This window comes from Mya arenaria, chromosome 15, assembly GCF_026914265.1.
Source record: "Mya arenaria isolate MELC-2E11 chromosome 15, ASM2691426v1".
Lineage (NCBI taxonomy): Eukaryota > Metazoa > Mollusca > Bivalvia > Myida > Myidae > Mya > Mya arenaria.
In genome coordinates this window covers 17,125,315-17,143,015 of record NC_069136.1, presented here as the reverse complement: position 1 = coordinate 17,143,015, position 17,701 = coordinate 17,125,315, and the positions used below count along the sequence as shown (strand labels likewise).

The 17,701-nt window shown below is 32.6% G+C and overlaps 1 protein-coding gene across 15 annotated transcripts in view; it reads left to right on the top strand.

Moving 5' to 3' along the window:
* Nucleotides 1-17,701, top strand: part of LOC128219771 (inositol 1,4,5-trisphosphate receptor type 3-like) — a 96,611-nt gene that overhangs the window by 3,853 nt on the left and 75,057 nt on the right. For all 15 annotated transcript variants that reach the window (XM_052927752.1, XM_052927751.1, XM_052927749.1 and 12 more), the window contains 8 exons: nucleotides 2,516-2,586; nucleotides 3,316-3,440; nucleotides 7,631-7,717; nucleotides 10,461-10,538; nucleotides 14,540-14,620; nucleotides 14,989-15,092; nucleotides 16,930-17,017; nucleotides 17,365-17,452. In XM_052927752.1, the coding sequence (XP_052783712.1) occupies nucleotides 2,516-2,586; nucleotides 3,316-3,440; nucleotides 7,631-7,717; nucleotides 10,461-10,538; nucleotides 14,540-14,620; nucleotides 14,989-15,092; nucleotides 16,930-17,017; nucleotides 17,365-17,452 (722 nt within the window). The remainder of the gene's footprint in view (nucleotides 1-2,515; nucleotides 2,587-3,315; nucleotides 3,441-7,630; nucleotides 7,718-10,460; nucleotides 10,539-14,539; nucleotides 14,621-14,988; nucleotides 15,093-16,929; nucleotides 17,018-17,364; nucleotides 17,453-17,701) is intronic.

Here is a 17,701-nt window from a genome sequence, read left to right as displayed (position 1 = left end):
ATTTTCAGACTTCCACAAGCTATGATTTTTCCAATATTTACATTGAAAACTATCAATTTCTGCAATAGAGTGTCAAATTCAGTCAAGTTCTCTGCAAAAAGAACATTTTTTGCTTCTTTTTCATTCAGTTTTAATAAAATATTGATACTTGAACACAAGCACTCTTTTTTTCTGTATTCACATCCGGATCTTGGTCAACGGGGGGGGGCAGATAACTGTGGTCTTGGGCCAGGTGCTGTATCAACTGAGCTTATCAACCCAGATAACTGGCATACTCTGACCTGTGTGATATCATACATGTAAACAATTGGCAGATGGCATTTTAAAACTGCCACAGATTTTGTGATGCAAGAAGACTAATGAAGTCAATAATTTGTTTCAGTTCAATGTGCTGTTCATTTCAGTAATTTTGATAATGGTAATGAAACTATTTAAGTAATAATAGTAATGGCACCCACAGCACGTTATTGAGATTGAGATTATTCAAGAGCTCTCAATCATGAGGGTTGTGGTGACTTAACAGTTTAATACCATGTTGTGTCAAGGGCATCACTCAATTAATAGCATGCCATATGAATTGTTATAGATCTAATTAACATCATTTTATGAATATTCAATCCCTGTCCAATGACCTGAACAAACTACAAAAATGCTTAAAGATAGCTTGTCAAGTCACTGTTTTGCATGTTGGCCATTAATAAATTAATGAAATCTCAAAAGAAGATTTATTGGGTGCTATTATAAACTGTTAATTAACCTTGCCTGCTTGTTTTTATTCCAGTCCATTGTAATGTGGCTACATATGTATATTAATGGGAAACTAAATGTGTTGGTAAAAAATATTGTTTCTGATTTAATAAAGAATTTAAGAAATGACATCCGTTTTGACAGTATGATATTTAATCTGAAATGCTTTAACAAATTCAGTGAGAAAATCTTTCTGTTTAAAATGTGCATTGATTTGTAGAATAAATTAAAGATTTTTTGCAACACAAACTCGTCAAATGGTTTGAGACTTTTTACATAGATTTGTTATCTTGCACTGCTTTTTTCTGCTAGTAAATGTTAATCAATCAGGCAAGTCATTGTTAATTAACAGTAGCAGTGTGTGTATTTCATTTATAATGGTGAAGAAATATTAAAGTAACATCTATCTTTGTGTAAAGTCTTCATTCAAATCAAAATATTGCCTTCTGACATAGCATTTATGACACAATTTATCATGACTGGTATACACACACTGAGTCCGTGTGTGTATACCACATGATAAATTACGTCATAAATGCTATGTCGGAAGGCTATAATTTGCTTCGAATGAAGAATTTAACAAAGATAACTTTCCTATTTCTTCACCATTTTAAACGAAACATAGTGCAGTCTATGCCGCTTACCGAGCCCCGCCTTCGGTATTTTACCAGAGTTTGATTGAGAGTGTAGTTTCTTAAAACACTTCAACAAACCTTTTCCTATTACGGCCGTCTGACGGAGCACTGTCAAAACATTATTTTGGAAACAGGTTTGTCGAAGTATTTGATAAAATTAACCACCTTATCAAACTCCGGTAATAAAACGAAGGCGTGGCTCTTTAAGCGACATAGACTGCCCTTTGTTTCATTTAAAATGGTGTTGTAAAAGAAAAGTTATCTTTGATTTAAGTCTTCATTTTAAGCAAAATGTTGCCTTCTGATGTAGCATACATGACGTAATTTATCACGTGGTATACACACGCTGTGAGTAGGTCTGCCATATTCTTGTTTAAAATTAAAACTCCACCAGTAAATATGAGTTATTTATAGTTTAGACAATTAGTCATAACATTAGGATTTTATTTATCCCTTTACCAAGATTTATTGTTAGTACTGAGCTCCCTCACAGATACCCACTTTTTGGAGTTGAGACTCTTTTGATTCTTTCGAAACCAAGCATGTGCTCTGATTCAACTTATTCTATTGATGGGAGTCCTGGAAGAGCTTGACATGTCAAAAATCATAACAATCAATTATTTTGACTAAGGTTATTAGGTGCAGAAGTGTTTTGAAATATTGTTCTAAATAGTTTAATTAAGAATTGTGTACTTATTCTTGACTTGGTAGAATATCAAATTAATTCTTTGTCTTTATTATCATAATCTTTTATTCTATACTTTTGATTTATTAGATATCAATTCACGTTTCTGGACTTATTTAAACTTAGAATGGAAGTCTTGCTAGCAATTAAAGAGCTGTGAGAAATTCTGTTACATTGAATTCGAGCAAGTTTTACATTTAATACATTATATTTATCATCATGTATGCTTGAGACTGGCAAACGTTTTTTGTATCACCATGCCTGGGCCTGCACAGTGTCTTTTGAAAATATGTTATTCTAAGTCTCAGAGTAAAAGATCAAGACATACAGAATTTTAAGAGCAAAAATCACCTGAACAGTATCAGAAAGGGCTTTCACATAGATTAACTTTTATTTACCTATATCTCTGTGTATTATAAACGCTTAATGCTTTATTTTCTTTTTTCAGCTCAGTTCACAATGAAGTTGCTGTCGGGCACAAACAGAACAAATCCAAACCTGACATCAGGGATCAAAATGGTATTTAAAAAAAAAAAAAAGGGTGATTCAGTCTTCTGAGTAATCAATCGGATTATAATTTCTAAAATCTTTGAATTGTTTCTGTAACTGAATATTTAACAAATATTCTGTACATTACAAATGACATCAAGATGTACAATTCGTGACAATACTATATATTGGCTCTTATACTAGCTAGAATTAGTTTAATTACGCAGTAAAATGTCTGCGTGCGGAGAGGAGTTGTAAGACGAACTCAAATAGATGCATACAGTGGTATAAAATTGCACAAGCCCGCAAGCACTGCCCTGTACCAGTAAAATGCTTTCCGGGCTTGCTAAAAATTTTCATTTTATTTAAAAGAGTGTTTTAGCACTGATATGGATTAACTTTAAAGATCCCGGTCTTGTTTTCAGTGATTACGCACATAGAAATGTTTGTGCGTCTATGATATGAACTGTTAAAATGTTATCATTACATATCTTGGCTGACATTGTTTCCCTTTATTTGTGCATTGTCATGCACTCGTCAGACCATGAAGTCATGCAGTTTTTTTTTTGGCAATTTTAACTACCAATATTCATTTACGTTCCCACTTGCCAAAAACATTTCTTTCCCAAATGTTGAATAACTGTCTATTCCTATTGGATTATAGATTATGAAATTTGTTTGATAATCTATCACTATATGTAGATAAGAAATTGTTTATTCATTTAATTTAATAACCTCTTGCACTCTTTTATTTTCCAGTTTTTGCGTTCGAAGTCTGCGTGGGGAATCGTTACAAATTAAACAAAGGTTATCGCAAGCTAAAGTCAAAGATAGCAGATGATCCAAATAATTACATTCTTCGCAGTCAACTACATCAAAAACAGGTGTGGTTAAATATATCTAATGTACTATTTTTTCCCTTTGTTTTCCTTTAGAAGAAAGCAAACCATGGTATTGTGATAGCCTTCCTGTCATTGGCAGTGTCTTCAATTCAAAAACTTTCACCATGAACTTAAAAAAATTCAGGCCCCAATTTCTCTTAACTAAGTCCCTTATAACAAGATTAAGCTAAGCTTGCTATTTTTTTGCTATAATATGCGTTATAAAATTTTACTTCTTTTTAAAGGTTTTAGAGTTATATTGGATTTATCTTTCTGATAATCACATAAATAATTTTTCAGTTATCAAAATCTATTTTAAGTATGTATTTTGGCTAATTAAAATAAGCTGCTTAAGCCTGTTAAGCTTAAGAAGTTTTGAAAATTGGGTCCGAAATATTCACATGATGCTTTGTGCACAAAGGGCCAATTGTTCAGAACTTTGTTAAAGTTATAACAAGGTCATTTATGTCATTGTTGTTTCCTTTCAATTTGGTACTGCTTTGTTGGTCCAGTTAGCACAGTGGTTAGCCCACTCACTTTTCAGCTAGGCAACCCGGGTTCGATTCTCGCTCTTTGGGCATGTGAGTTTGGTTTTTGGTCACCAAGCCAGGCAATGTCATTCTGACAGTTATTGCTTTTTTCCCTTAGGGATAATGGAGAATCTTATTCTGTAAAAATGTATCAATTTCTTGTAAGATTTGAATTTTTTTGTTATTATGGGTTCAACAAACCACATGTTTAAACAGACCAACCACATGTTTAAACATACAAGCCACATCAACCTGATATGAATCTTATAGCCAGTCTTTGAACGCAGTAGGTATCATTCCTTGGCAACATTTCAAATATGTTTAACATGTAAAAGAAATGTGATATATTTAAGACATTGACCTATTAGGCACAGCGCTGCCATTCTTTTTACAATTAAAGGTCACATATGATTGTAAAAGAAATATACTTTAGTTTGTTTGAGTACTGATATGGCTATCATGACCTTAAACTCAATGTCACGCCGTTCATGCTGCTTAATGCGGCGTTCACACAGTGCCGATTATGGCTCCCGTTTGAGATCAGACAGCGCTACAACACGAAAAGCGAAAAAGTCGGATTACTATCCTCAATGATCTGGAATGTCCTTCATTGTCTGAACGCAGTCGTTTATGTTCGTAACAGAGTCCTACGGATAGGGAATGGTCCGGAGAGGTCGGCCAAGCACTCCCGACAGTTAGGTGCGTCCCCATAACATTCGGGAAACACAGCCGATTTTGTCTAGTCGGATTACAATCGTGACTATGTCGTGACAGATTCCGTCGTTTTTTACCATGACAAAGATACAAATCGGATCAGAATCGGATCGAGAACGGGATAATCGGGACGAATTCTGCTGGAAACGGCTGGATCGGGACGCCTCCTGAACAATATGTTGTCGTGATTAAATAAATGTTTTTACAAATTTTAATAAAAATTGGAATTTCCAGCCAGGAAACACAGGATCTTGATCCGACTTTTGACACATTTAATCGGGAATGGTCCTATCAAGGACGGCAGTAAAAATCCTGAATGTGTGACTTAGGCTTAAGCCATTCATTTTTCACTCACAGGACAGGCATTGTATGATATTTTATAAGGACAATACATGTACGTCCTTGAACACTTGTCATCCCATGGACCTTTTTTCAAAGGACCCTTTGAGGTCATATTCTCTGCATAAGTAATACGGTATTTACCGGTAATATAAGAATCATTATTTGCTCATTGGGGTTCAAACAATATGTTTTCAAAAAGCTAAATTTCCACTGTGATTTTAAAATATATATGTCACTAGCAGATCCAGATCCCCTCCCCCTAAAAAAAAAATCATCTACTTAAAATGAAATAAAATACCCCTAAATGAACCAGAACCGCCCCTGATTTGCATTGAGATTTTCAAATACATATGTATGTATAATAGTAAATTGATTGTAAAAAAGTACATATTATGTACATTGCCTAGATAGTATCTTAAAATCAGTACATTTCCATTTTTAAAGTGAATTGAACCATTCATAAGTGAAAATTGATATGTTCAGAAAACTGGAATGCACCAGTAATTACTGAACAGTTTTAGCGGTACTATTGCTTTGTTTAACAGTTGTCAGATTATGTTACTGAATTTCTTTCCAAATCTGTGAGCCATTAATATTGATATCACACCTATAACAAAAGATAGACAAAAATAATCACAATCACCTAAAACAAAAGATAGGAACATTAATCTACTAAAACTATCATATTTATTCCTACACGAAATATCATGTGTCCTCTAAGTAAGTGCATTATGTCGTTAACAGAATTGATCTTAAAGTTGCTCTCTCACAGATTGACTGTGAGTTTTGACTTTTTTTTTAATTTTTGTCTCATATTCAGCTTACTTTGACATCATTATGCCTTCATCTGATCCCAGTCATATAAGATAAGGTAGAATAGAACAGATCTAAATTGTCTGGAAAACTGATGAAAAAAACTGATTTTTCTTAAAGCATTAGTAATGCTTTTAGCCATAAAACATCAATTTTCAAACTAAGATAATAAAAACTACGATCTGATCTTTTAACAGTCAATCTTTGAGAGTGCAGCTTTAACACTGGAAATCTGCCTATCTTTGAAAATATCTAGTTATTGCATTTGCACAATTTGGCTAATTGTACACTTTCTGACCTTATTTACTAAATGCGACATTTGAATGGATCTAGGTGACATTAATTTGGGGTATCAGGTTAATTCTGATGTATAGGACAATGTCTTCATGTGGTCTATATTTGTTGATCTGGGTCTATGGTGATTGGGAACGAACTAGTCTTTTATTTAAGGTCTTTCGCACTTAGTATCTAGTATATATGAAGACCATGTTAAAAGAATATATCTCTATGAATATGACAAATAATTTTTAAATTAAATTGCTTTGAAAGGCATCTATTTAGAACAAAAAGTAACTCATCCTTATTAATTTTCCATTCATGGTATATTTTTCTAGTTAAGGGTCGGCAACGAAGCAAAAGTCGATTGAGGGACCAAAATTTTAAATGTTTGAAAAAATCAACTTCTATTTAGTTTTGAAGTTTAATATTTAACAAGCATGACTGTTATTAGGAGTTGAACATTTTTTACGAAAGAATATTTTATCGGATTTCCAATCAAAAAGGTTTTCCTTCTTCCAGGAAATGTCTTAATACAAAAGAATATGTTTGTGAGGCAACTTTATCGGAATGCCAATCAACAATGTCTTGTGTCTTTGTGTTGATTGCAGCTATTTTAAAAAAGATATATGCATTTTTGTAACCCAGAAATGAATTTCATCCACGAAATTTCATTATTTTTCTAAATATTTTTTTTATTTGACAAGACATCATCAAGATCTCTTGCAAGATATTGTTGAATAGGTTACAAGTCATGGGCATTTTGACATGAAACAAAGTGCTAATGTCGACAGACCATTCCATAATTAGGTGAATGCTTTTTGATCCAAAATCTGTTAAAAAAATATTTTGGAAAATTTGTTTAACTCCTTACTTTCCCAAAGCATGTTGCCAAGAAAAAATGTTTCTCTACCTAAAAATATCGTTCCTCAAAGCTAAATAAAACATGTGTTTTTTAAACATTTTAGTTTTTGACCTTCCCCACCCACTTTTGCATTGCTGCCGGCCATTAAATACTGTTGCCATAAAAAAGTGGCCCCATTATGCCACCAAAATACTCAAGTCATTTCTCAATCTCACCCTCACACAAAATGATATGATTTAAAATTACTTGTTTTATTTTTTTGTAAGTGCATTCTATTACGTTAATAAGGATTATGCAATGCTCAATATTCTAAAGAAAAAAAAAGTACTTGAGTGATAATTGAAAAATAATCAATGGTACTCTAGGACAATTTTTACTCTAGATTTTTTTTTCTATAAATTATTGACCAAACATTTTTGTCAACATACTCTATGAGAGAATACATTTTTAAAAACCTCACTCTTAATCAACATTGCCTCTATGACTTTTTTCCAGGACTTTTTTTTTGGTTTTATTGCCCTCTACAAAAGCAATGAGATAAAATGAGACATTAATATCTGTTTTGATAATGTGATTTTCAACAGTTTTTGAATATAAAAATAAAGATTAAAGAACATGAAATTGTTTGTAATGTGACTTGGTTTGTTTAACAGATTGCAGCTAATGCTGAGACAGAGGATAATGAGCTGGAACAGAAGAGACAGCAGGGGAAGAAACTCCTATATGGGCAGATAATCCAGGTAAAACTTTATATGTAACACATCCCCCTTGTTCAGTTCATAAAAATGATTCAATCTTATTACTAAAAATATGTTTTCCCTTCTGGATTTATGGTTAAGCTCATTTGGAACTAGATCAGAAGAGACAAAAGGGGAAGAAACAGTTGTATGGGGAGATAATCCAGTCTAGACATCTGTTACACTCCCCCTTGTTTAGTTGATAAAAATGATTTTATTTGAAAACTTAAAAACATATTTATTTCCTCTGGGATTTATGCGCATTAACAGCTAGAACAGAAGAGACAGCAGGGGAATTAACTCATGTATGGGCAGATAATCTAGTTTGGACTTTATCTTTTACACTCCCCCTTGTTCAGTTGATATAAATAATTCAATCTTATTACTGAAGAATTATCTTGGATTTATAGTTAACCTCATTAAGAGCTAGATGAGAATAGACAACAGGGGAAGAAACTCCTGTATGGGCAGATAATCCAGGTTATACTTTATCTGCTCCCCCCCCCCTTGTTCATTTGATAATCACAATTTAATATGATTGCTAAAGACACTTTTATTTACACTATCGGATTAATGCATTATATTTCAATCCACTTTAAATACATGGTCACCATTGTTATATCCAAATTTTGATGCATCATGGTTAAGTCATATTCATGGGCTATTATACATAACATTAACAAATTAAGTAACTATTTGTGTATATTTTATTAAACCTCTCATGAGCCTTATTTTCAAAGAGTACTGAGAAGAGACAACATTTACACAACATGGGAAGAAATAGTTCCTTTCTGTGCAGATAATAAAGGATATAATCTCTGTGACACCCCCTTCCCCACCCCTATTCTCACTCTTCAAAGGTACAATTTATAAAAACTCAATGGTAAAGAAAAAAAACAACAGCTCCTTAATCATTTCATTTAAGACCATTATGAGGTGAAACATATATTGTTCATGAAAACATTCAATAGTTTGAAAGAAGATGAGGGTTGAAATTATCAGAAAAGAAAAGAAGAGATTTTCAGCATTGTGTGCTATGCTAAATTAAAGTAGGTTTTATTAAAGATAAAGATTTATTAATATTGAATGCAAATGCAAATAAAAAGTTTCTTATCATGCTCCTTTATTTGTTTGCACTGTACACCTCTGAAGAAGTTTAATCAACAACAAAGAAATCTTTAGCTGTTTGAAAGAAAAAATGCTGTAAATGTTCTCTTAAGCCTATGGTAGGCTTATGTAGAATTGGGCTGGACACTTGACAACGTCTTTCAGGGCTGTCCGAAAAAGGGTCTACTTTTACTTTTCATATTTTCAAAAAAACGGAAAGTCCAAGCACAAAGTTTCATTTACATATTACATGATAATAATGCACCCTCAGCTGAGGCACATAATATATATATATATATATAAAAGTCATATGTATAACTTATAGGAGAAAAAGTAGATAATAAGGTGACACAGATGTATAATTTCATAAGTTGTTTTTTTGGTTTTTGTAAATGTTATATATAAATGAAACCAAAATCATTATGCAAGCCTGACTTCAACAAACATCATTTTGTTTCACCTATATTTTATACATGATTGTGAACTATTTTTTTTATTTCACAATATTTTTCAATAATATTTTGCAATATAACTTCATATCGAAAGTTAACTTTCAGACATTTTTCACAAATATTTATACACAAGATTGCACTATTATTATGGAACATTATTGGCGGTTTATAAACTTGAGTATTTATTGACAATATCTGGTTGTTAGGTCTCTAAGTTCAATACATTTGGAATTTAATTGGTGAAAACCAATGAATATATTGAATGTCTGACCCTGACCATATTATAAACACTCTTGTATCCAAAACTGAAGTAAATAATGCCTTTTCCTTGTCTTATTAAGATTATAACTTATATTTATATTTTTTAAGCCCTTCAATAAGTATTAGGTGTAATCGTGAAGAATTACACCTTTTAAACTTAACAGATACTTTATGTTGTAATAAAATATTGGTTTAACACCATTCTGCTGAAAATGATTTATAACACCTGGACAGTTTGAATATGTTATGTAAAATCTTGTAATGACTAGAAGGGATGGGCTCTTTCCCTTCCCTTGTTCCACCCTTTTTAATCCTTAAGGTTTTACATATTATGTTTTAACTATTACTTAATAGACAATGGATTGATTTTTTGTTTAGAAAACGAGACCTTAAAATTATCATTGAAGCATAAAGGTTAATAAAACTGAATATTGAGTAAGGGTGTTTCTCTGCTTATTTGTTATGCAGACTATGCAAAAAAACAACTTTTAAAACGAGCATTATTATGTTAAAACAATACATCATTTGTAGTAGGCTAAAAAACACTATTCCATGCTGGAGTCAGTGAAACGCTCTAAGCAGGAGATAGACATCTGTTCAAAATTTACCACAAAATTGAAGTCAATAAATAAATGTATGTGTTAAGGGGACTCCCTCATGTTTTTGTAAAGTGCAATCGCAATATATCCACATTCTGAACACCAAAAATAAATATCTCACTCATATGCCACTCCCTTGATATATATATTTTTTGGTACTTACTTGGTGAAATATATTACAATCTTACACTGAAACAAAAAAGTATCCTCTATGTATGCATTGCACATAATATTTAGATATGAAATGAAACCCATTAACAGGGATCTTTGCCTTTAAAGTCCTGACTCTATCATGAGATATCTTGATATCCTTTCTTATATTTTCAGCTGAAACACAAGTTTACGGACAAGTTCATCCATGTCAGCACAACAGTTACCTCCTATACAGAGAGCAACAATATGGCGGTAAGAATTTATGGATGTTGAAATGGAGGCTTTATCATAGTTGTCCTGACGACAGTTGGTGGTAAAGACATGCTAATAATACATGTATCTGTTTGTACTTTGACCAATCACAGATTAGTCAAAGACACCTGGCATTTCTATCAGAGACTGTTAACCCACCCACACTCATTATTATCACGACTAGGAAAATTTTTAATATGTATAACAAGAGAACTTAAGTTTGTAGTCTGGTTAGCGCAGTGGTTACACTCGCTTCTAACCTAGGGGGCCTGAGTTGGATTCCTGGCATGGGCGCAATTGTGAGTTTGGTTTGTGGTCACCAAGCCTGTGAGACTAGTAGGTTTCTTCTTGGTATTCCGGTTTCCCCCACAACACAAGACATTTCTCTCACGTAACAAGGTGCCAACTAGAGTGATTAATATAATGTTGTAATAATTTGTTTCACAATCGTGTATAACTAAATTGTGGTCATGACATACTAAGTCTTGGGAAAAAGTTCGTTCGTCAAGGACACAAGATAAAAAAATCTCTCAAGTCACCTCTATACGTAGACTTATTGAGTAATGGTTGAATGACTTGGGGGTAAAGTTTGAGTGATTGAGAATGAGCAGAGTGAGCGGAGTAAATGAGCCCTACTTAATCATGAAAATATTACTTCAGGACATCTTACTGTTGCAAAATTCAGTTTCATTGGCTGTCTTATTGTCAATGATGCAGGGAGTGTGTATCGAATAAATGGCAGTAGGTTGACCTTTAAATACCCCGGAAAGTTAAATTCTTCATTATTTATAAAATGGCTTTTATTGCCTAGTACTTAATGATTGCCTATCTGCAATATCATTGGCTGAAAAAGTAGGTTGTTTTTTGATAAAACTACAAGGGCTGGTCCAGTGCCAGAAAACCATAAAGCATTTATATTGCTTTTGGAAACCCCTCTAAAATTATATAAGAAATGTAGATGTAAAGGGAAAGTTAGAGCTTTTGAGTGAACTTTCAAAATATTAAACTTTACATTTAATTTTATTACTTAGTCTGCACTTTACATAAATCTGTTGGTGTTGGGATTGGCTTGTCAGGAATGTGTAGCATTTAATACTTAAGACGTATTATACATGGCATTAGCATTAAATATTAGGATTAATAATGAACTCATGTCACAAACTAGTGCTACATTAATATAAATGTATTAGTCTCCTGTTACCAGTGTGTCCCATAAACAGTTCTCGGCCTTGCGTTTAACAATTTAAGTTTAGTTGGTGATCACGAAGACGAGTGGGTTGCCTTTGGCGTACTGGTTGATTTTCCCTATTACACAAGACCACACTCTTGCATAACATAATAGTTCCAATGAGACTGATTTCTTTAATACTGTAATATATTGCATCAAAATCCTTGTAAAACAATAGGTATAAAGTAAGCCTTTACCCCAGGTAGCATTTTAATAAGGGTTAAAGATTGTAAATATTATGTACATATAAAAGTATATGCTTTGATGCACTGCAGTAGCATAACCATTTATTCTTGTAGAAGTACATACTATTAAACAATTTTTTAAGTGGTCTACATTATATTGGGTAGCCTACCCACTAACTGCGCACTACCCACTAACTGGGCCAGCCACTGTTTATATCTACCGCTTCACCTGATTAAAATCAGTAATAGCTTGGTTTTAATTGCTTTTTTTACATTTTGCAAACATAGCCATTCATTTTAAATGACTTCAATCTCCAATGCTTTGTGTCAAAATCGAAGCAGATAAGGAAATTTTCTGTGAAGCAATATTGAATCTGAATATCAAATTTCAGAAAATTATTGATGTCCTGGAATGTTAAAGCCTGCAATTTCTTTACATTCAAAAGGCAGTGTTTTAGGGTTGACATAGAAGCGGGGTTGTAAATATTTAAACTCTGAAAACTTTGAAGATACTTTGAAAGCCATTTAGTTATCTTTTTCGCAATGTCATTATTCCTCAATAGAAAAGGGTCCTGAAATATTCATGAAACACGGAGACAAGCTTATGATTTATACTGAATGCAGCCTTTTGATTAGCGCTTTTATGATGATAATTCAGGCTCATATAACAATCCAGTGTTTCTTTGCAGTTTGAATTATTAATGTGAACCATAAGCTGATATATAGACCCTTAGGTTTAATGTTTAGTTTTGAGGCCAAAAGTACAATACATTGTTGTGCAAGTGTTTGTGTTGCCAGTTGACATTACGCTTGTTGTTATTTAACTATTCAATTGACCAATAAGGGAATTATATTAATTACTATCACATGACTGTTTATCCAATTAATTACTTCGACGTAACCTCCCACATTTGACCAGGAGTAGACAGGCTTTCACTTGTTTCATGTTTGTTAAACACATTGTGACAAAAACAAATACCAGTCTTTGATATTCATTTATAAAAGATAATTTAATTAACCAATAATTCATTCAATGTACGGCTATTGACCAGTTGCCATTTGTCAATCGAACAATCCGGTCCCAATTTCTCGAAACCGCTTATAATTAAGTCCTTTATTACAGAAATCAAAGCTAAAGCATACTTTTTTTCTTCCACCAGAGAAGGGCCCAGTTTCAGTTTCTTCAACAAATCTTGAGCCACATATTACAGGATCAAGCTAATCTCACTATATTTGTGTTAGTATAATTTATGTAATTTTCTAAATTTTGAAACTTTTAAGAGATTCATTTTAAGATAATAATGGATTTCTTTGTTTTGGTTAATCAGTGGTCGAAATTAACACTAGCCTGCAAGTCCTGCACTGGTAAAATGTCTTCCCTGCTTGCTCAAATTCTGAATTTTATATAGCACCTGGCTTGTTATAAAAGATTATGCCAAGCAATAGGATAAGTATTCAGGCTTGATCATCCAACAGTCTAATTTCAATGACTGGTTAATACAATCAAATACAATCTTGTACAATTTGTGTAATGTTTACATTCTTACACGTTCTTAAACTTAAAAAGGAAGTTATCTGCATGAAAATCATGATAAATTAATTTTTATTCATCGAAGACAAGATTAAGTAAGAAATTTGGCTTGAAGAAATAAGCTTCTTAGGTGTTTATAAATTTTGCATAAACACATTTGAGAATTGGGCCCTGGAGTTATAACAATTCAACAATAGGATTTGATTTTATAATTTTAAATACAAACAAATGGTAGCATTACCCATGGTTTACCTTAACATATCTGTAATATAAAAAAAAATTACAAGATATAACACACATCATAATTCCTTTGTCTGGGTGTGGTTGGCCTTAACTTTTAAACTCTTAAAGATTATATAATCAAGCATGCATGAAGATTGGTTTTATATAGACTATAAGTTATTTATGACATTTCGCACATGTGTTACAGTCCCATAATTCTGAATAAAAAATTTGTGAAGTTATTTCCCTCGATGGACCAAGAAAACATAGCTTCTTAATCATATCTGCGTAGAAGCTTTGCTCTTTTTGTTTTTTTAGGTCAATGACTTAAGCCCGCCCAGATAGACAAATCTATACTTCGGTTACAAAAAAATTATCCTTGTGCTTCATTTCCAAGATTTTGTGTCCTTTCCTGACATTACCATTAAAATCCACATGGCCACTGCAACTAATACTACAGTTAATTGACCTACACATCTACAGCCAATGAAATTGCAGATAGGCAATCATGAAGTACTAGGCTTTATCATTAAGAATTTCAACTTTCCCAGGGGATTAAAGGTCAGACAACTACTCCACATTCAATGCACAATCCCTGCATCAGATTTTTTGTTGACAATGTGTTGACAATGATTCTAAATCAGTTAGATCACGTGAATTAAAATTTTAATGAATATGAAGGGCTCGTCGCTACACTCACTCTGCCCTTCTTAATCATTAAGAATTTAATTAATGTCATCTAATTATAACATATAACTCACTGTGCATACAAATTTGGCCTAATAGATTATTGTTCATTGAATACCTTGAATAAACTGTTGATGAATATTTCTAGGTGGAGCTACACGATTACAATGCCAAACACGCCCAGTTCAAGGTCATGCCAAGGTACAAGGTCAAGGCTGAAGGAGATGTGGTGAGTTTATACATGTATTGCATTGATAATACAGTCAAAACTTGTTGGTTGGCTATCGCTTGGCTCGATTTCCTCGTCAGCTTGAACTTATATTCCCACTTTACTCAACATTGGTATTTTGGCCGATCCCTGGGATATCCAACCAAACGGTTTCCACTATACGCAAAATATGATCTTTTGATCAGCACTTCAAGTGCTTTGATTTTTCAACCTTTATTTTTCTTTATAAATTTCAGCCATCAAAAAAGCCAAAGTCTTGTTGGCATAGAACACTTGTATTCTTAGCAAATCATGATATAAATATTGATGTTTTATACATGTGTCAATTTATACATGTTCCTTATATAAACTTCTCAAACTACTTGTAGGTTCAAGTTGATGACCAGATTGTGTTTGAGAGTGTCAAATCTCCAGGGCAGTACCTCCATGTCTCGAAAAGTCTCCTTGGAGGCCAATCAGTATACCAGAAGGGGTAGGTTACATGAAACCGTTAGGTGAAGGCTACAGTCAACTATGTTTTGATTTTATTCAATCAAGGATGGTTGTCTGTCTTTTAATGCAGAATGCATTGTAATAGAATGATATCATACAATTATCGAATAAGCTGTAGTTGAAAGTTCAGTTGTTGACAAGAGATAAATTAGGAATTGAAGCTGTGTTTCATTGTTAATGATAAGCTATAATAGCTATAGAATTAGCGCGGAACGAAAGTGCAGTGATTCATAGCTTCCATTGTACATTTATAAAACACACTGAAACATTTGCTTAATTAGTGCAGAAGCTGGTTACGAGGCTTTTCGAGCTACCAGGCAAAGCAGCATGCCCAAAATAAACATGATTTGTGTACAAATAAAAAATATTAGGGCCAATATTTTGGCACTATAAGTTTGGAATTTATAAAGGCTTATATTCTTTTAATTGTACACAAATCAAATTATGTTTGTTTTTGTTTTGATAATTTAAGTCACTTGATATATGCTTTAAAGTTTTTAAAGTGTCTATCATGTGTGGACCTTAGAATACTGTACTAATTTAAGAGCTTAAACTTCCCTGATGTAAGAGGTAGTCATCTGGCCTTGAAATGTCTTTGAAGCCGTAAAGAAGGTTTTAATGATTTGAGACTTCTGCAGTATTTTAACTTCTGGCATTACTTCAAATACCATTTTAACAATATAATGTGTGTATTTAGAACATATGATCTTGATCTTGTTCAAATTCATGTGATTTATACATTGTCTTGACCTTGACCTTGGTCTAAATAATATTCCAATGGGGACTAATACATTCTAATATTTGAGTATTTCAGTTTGATTCAAATGTAACCCTTTTCATATCATTCATAAAAGCTTTTATATTATTTTCATTTAGTCATTTAATAAAATATTAGAGAATGCTTATTTGTAGTAGACCGATTGAAAATAGATTTTTTTATGTTTTTTTTTATTGTTTAATGGGGTATGTTGATTTATAAAAGCAAATCAATATCACTTTAAAGGACATTTTCTATCTATACAAATACCCAGTAAAATCAGTTGAAAAAAATACAATGGAAACCTCAGCGATCATCACAGAACCTTCGCCCTAGAATACTGAAATTGAAGCCTTATATTTACTTTAGTTTTTGTAAAATGTAAGCTTTTAAATCGATTGACATTTTTTTCTTTCTGATTTGAATGAGGAAAAAAATGTGTATTTGCAAGTGATAAAGACTGATTATTTATTTAGATTAAAAAAGATTGATAATTTATTTAGATTTAAAAAGATTGACTATTTATTTAGATTAAAAAAGATTGACTATTTATTTAGATTTAGAAAGATTGATTATTTATTCAGTGTTACGTATCCCCGATGTTACCATTTATTAAGGATGCAGTAATGTCCCTTTGATCAAGTTGAGCAATAATTTGCATTCGATAGTAATAATAAGATACATCATAATCTGTATAAAACATACTGTTTTATTTGTCCCGCTAGCTATGAGTATACTAGTTTCTGGTTGACATAATGAATTATTATATTTCACCTTGGTCACAAAAGACTAATCAACATGTAAATGGTACCCCTGTGGGATGCTTTTGCAAGGACTAAGACATTATATTATGTGAGTTGATAGGTCAAAAACTGTTGTTTTAAGACTAAGATCTGACTTAACATTGTGCAATAGATCCTCAAACGTGTATAGCATCGGTTGAAAGTACTCTTTGATACTGAAATTGAAATAATTACAAAATAAGTGTTTTCAGAAAAACATTAGCAAGTCCCCTTTAACTACTTCATTATATAAGTTGAAGCACATTTACTGTTTTCAGCTTTGAATTGAACCTGTCTGTCCAGCAGTCAGGGTTCACAGTAATGCGGAAATATAAACCCACACCAGATGATGAGAAGAAAGTCAAGGTATTCATACTTTGTTTAATATTGGGCCAATTATTCAGAACTAAATTTGTTAAGGTTAACAACCTGATTTAAGACATCATGGTTAACTTTCAAATTGTTGCTACTCTCCAAGTTCAATGAATACAGTTGTTTTTAATCTGCAATTGTTGTAACAGCATTTGAGACAAATATTTCAGCTTATGATGTATAGTCTGTTAAAAGCTCTTCATTTAGAGATTTTTTTAGTGTGTAATATATATATTATGAATGTGATAAAATATAATGCATATATATCATATTCTGTTGCTAGTATGTATATAGACCCTAACTAAACCTTATCTTAATGATATCTTATTCCCTCTGTTTAGGTTGGTGACATGGTGGCATTTTACCACAAGGAGATGGAGGCCTACCTTGTGGCTGAGGGACTGTTTGATGATGTTCTTACTGAAGATGGTAGGTGGAATGTTGCTTTAATATGTCATGCAAATGTATACCCGTTTCTTTCTCAGTCAGTTTATACACAGTTTATGATACCATTAAACAGAAGAAAAGGGGACAAACCGAAACTTAGTTAACACATGTAAAGATAGGGGATGGAAGATGTGGATCTTCGCAATGGAAGTTGGATGTAGAGGCTTTCCATTAAAGTCAGTGTGGAAAATCCTGGGAGCCTTGGGCATCAAGGGACATGTCAGAAAATAA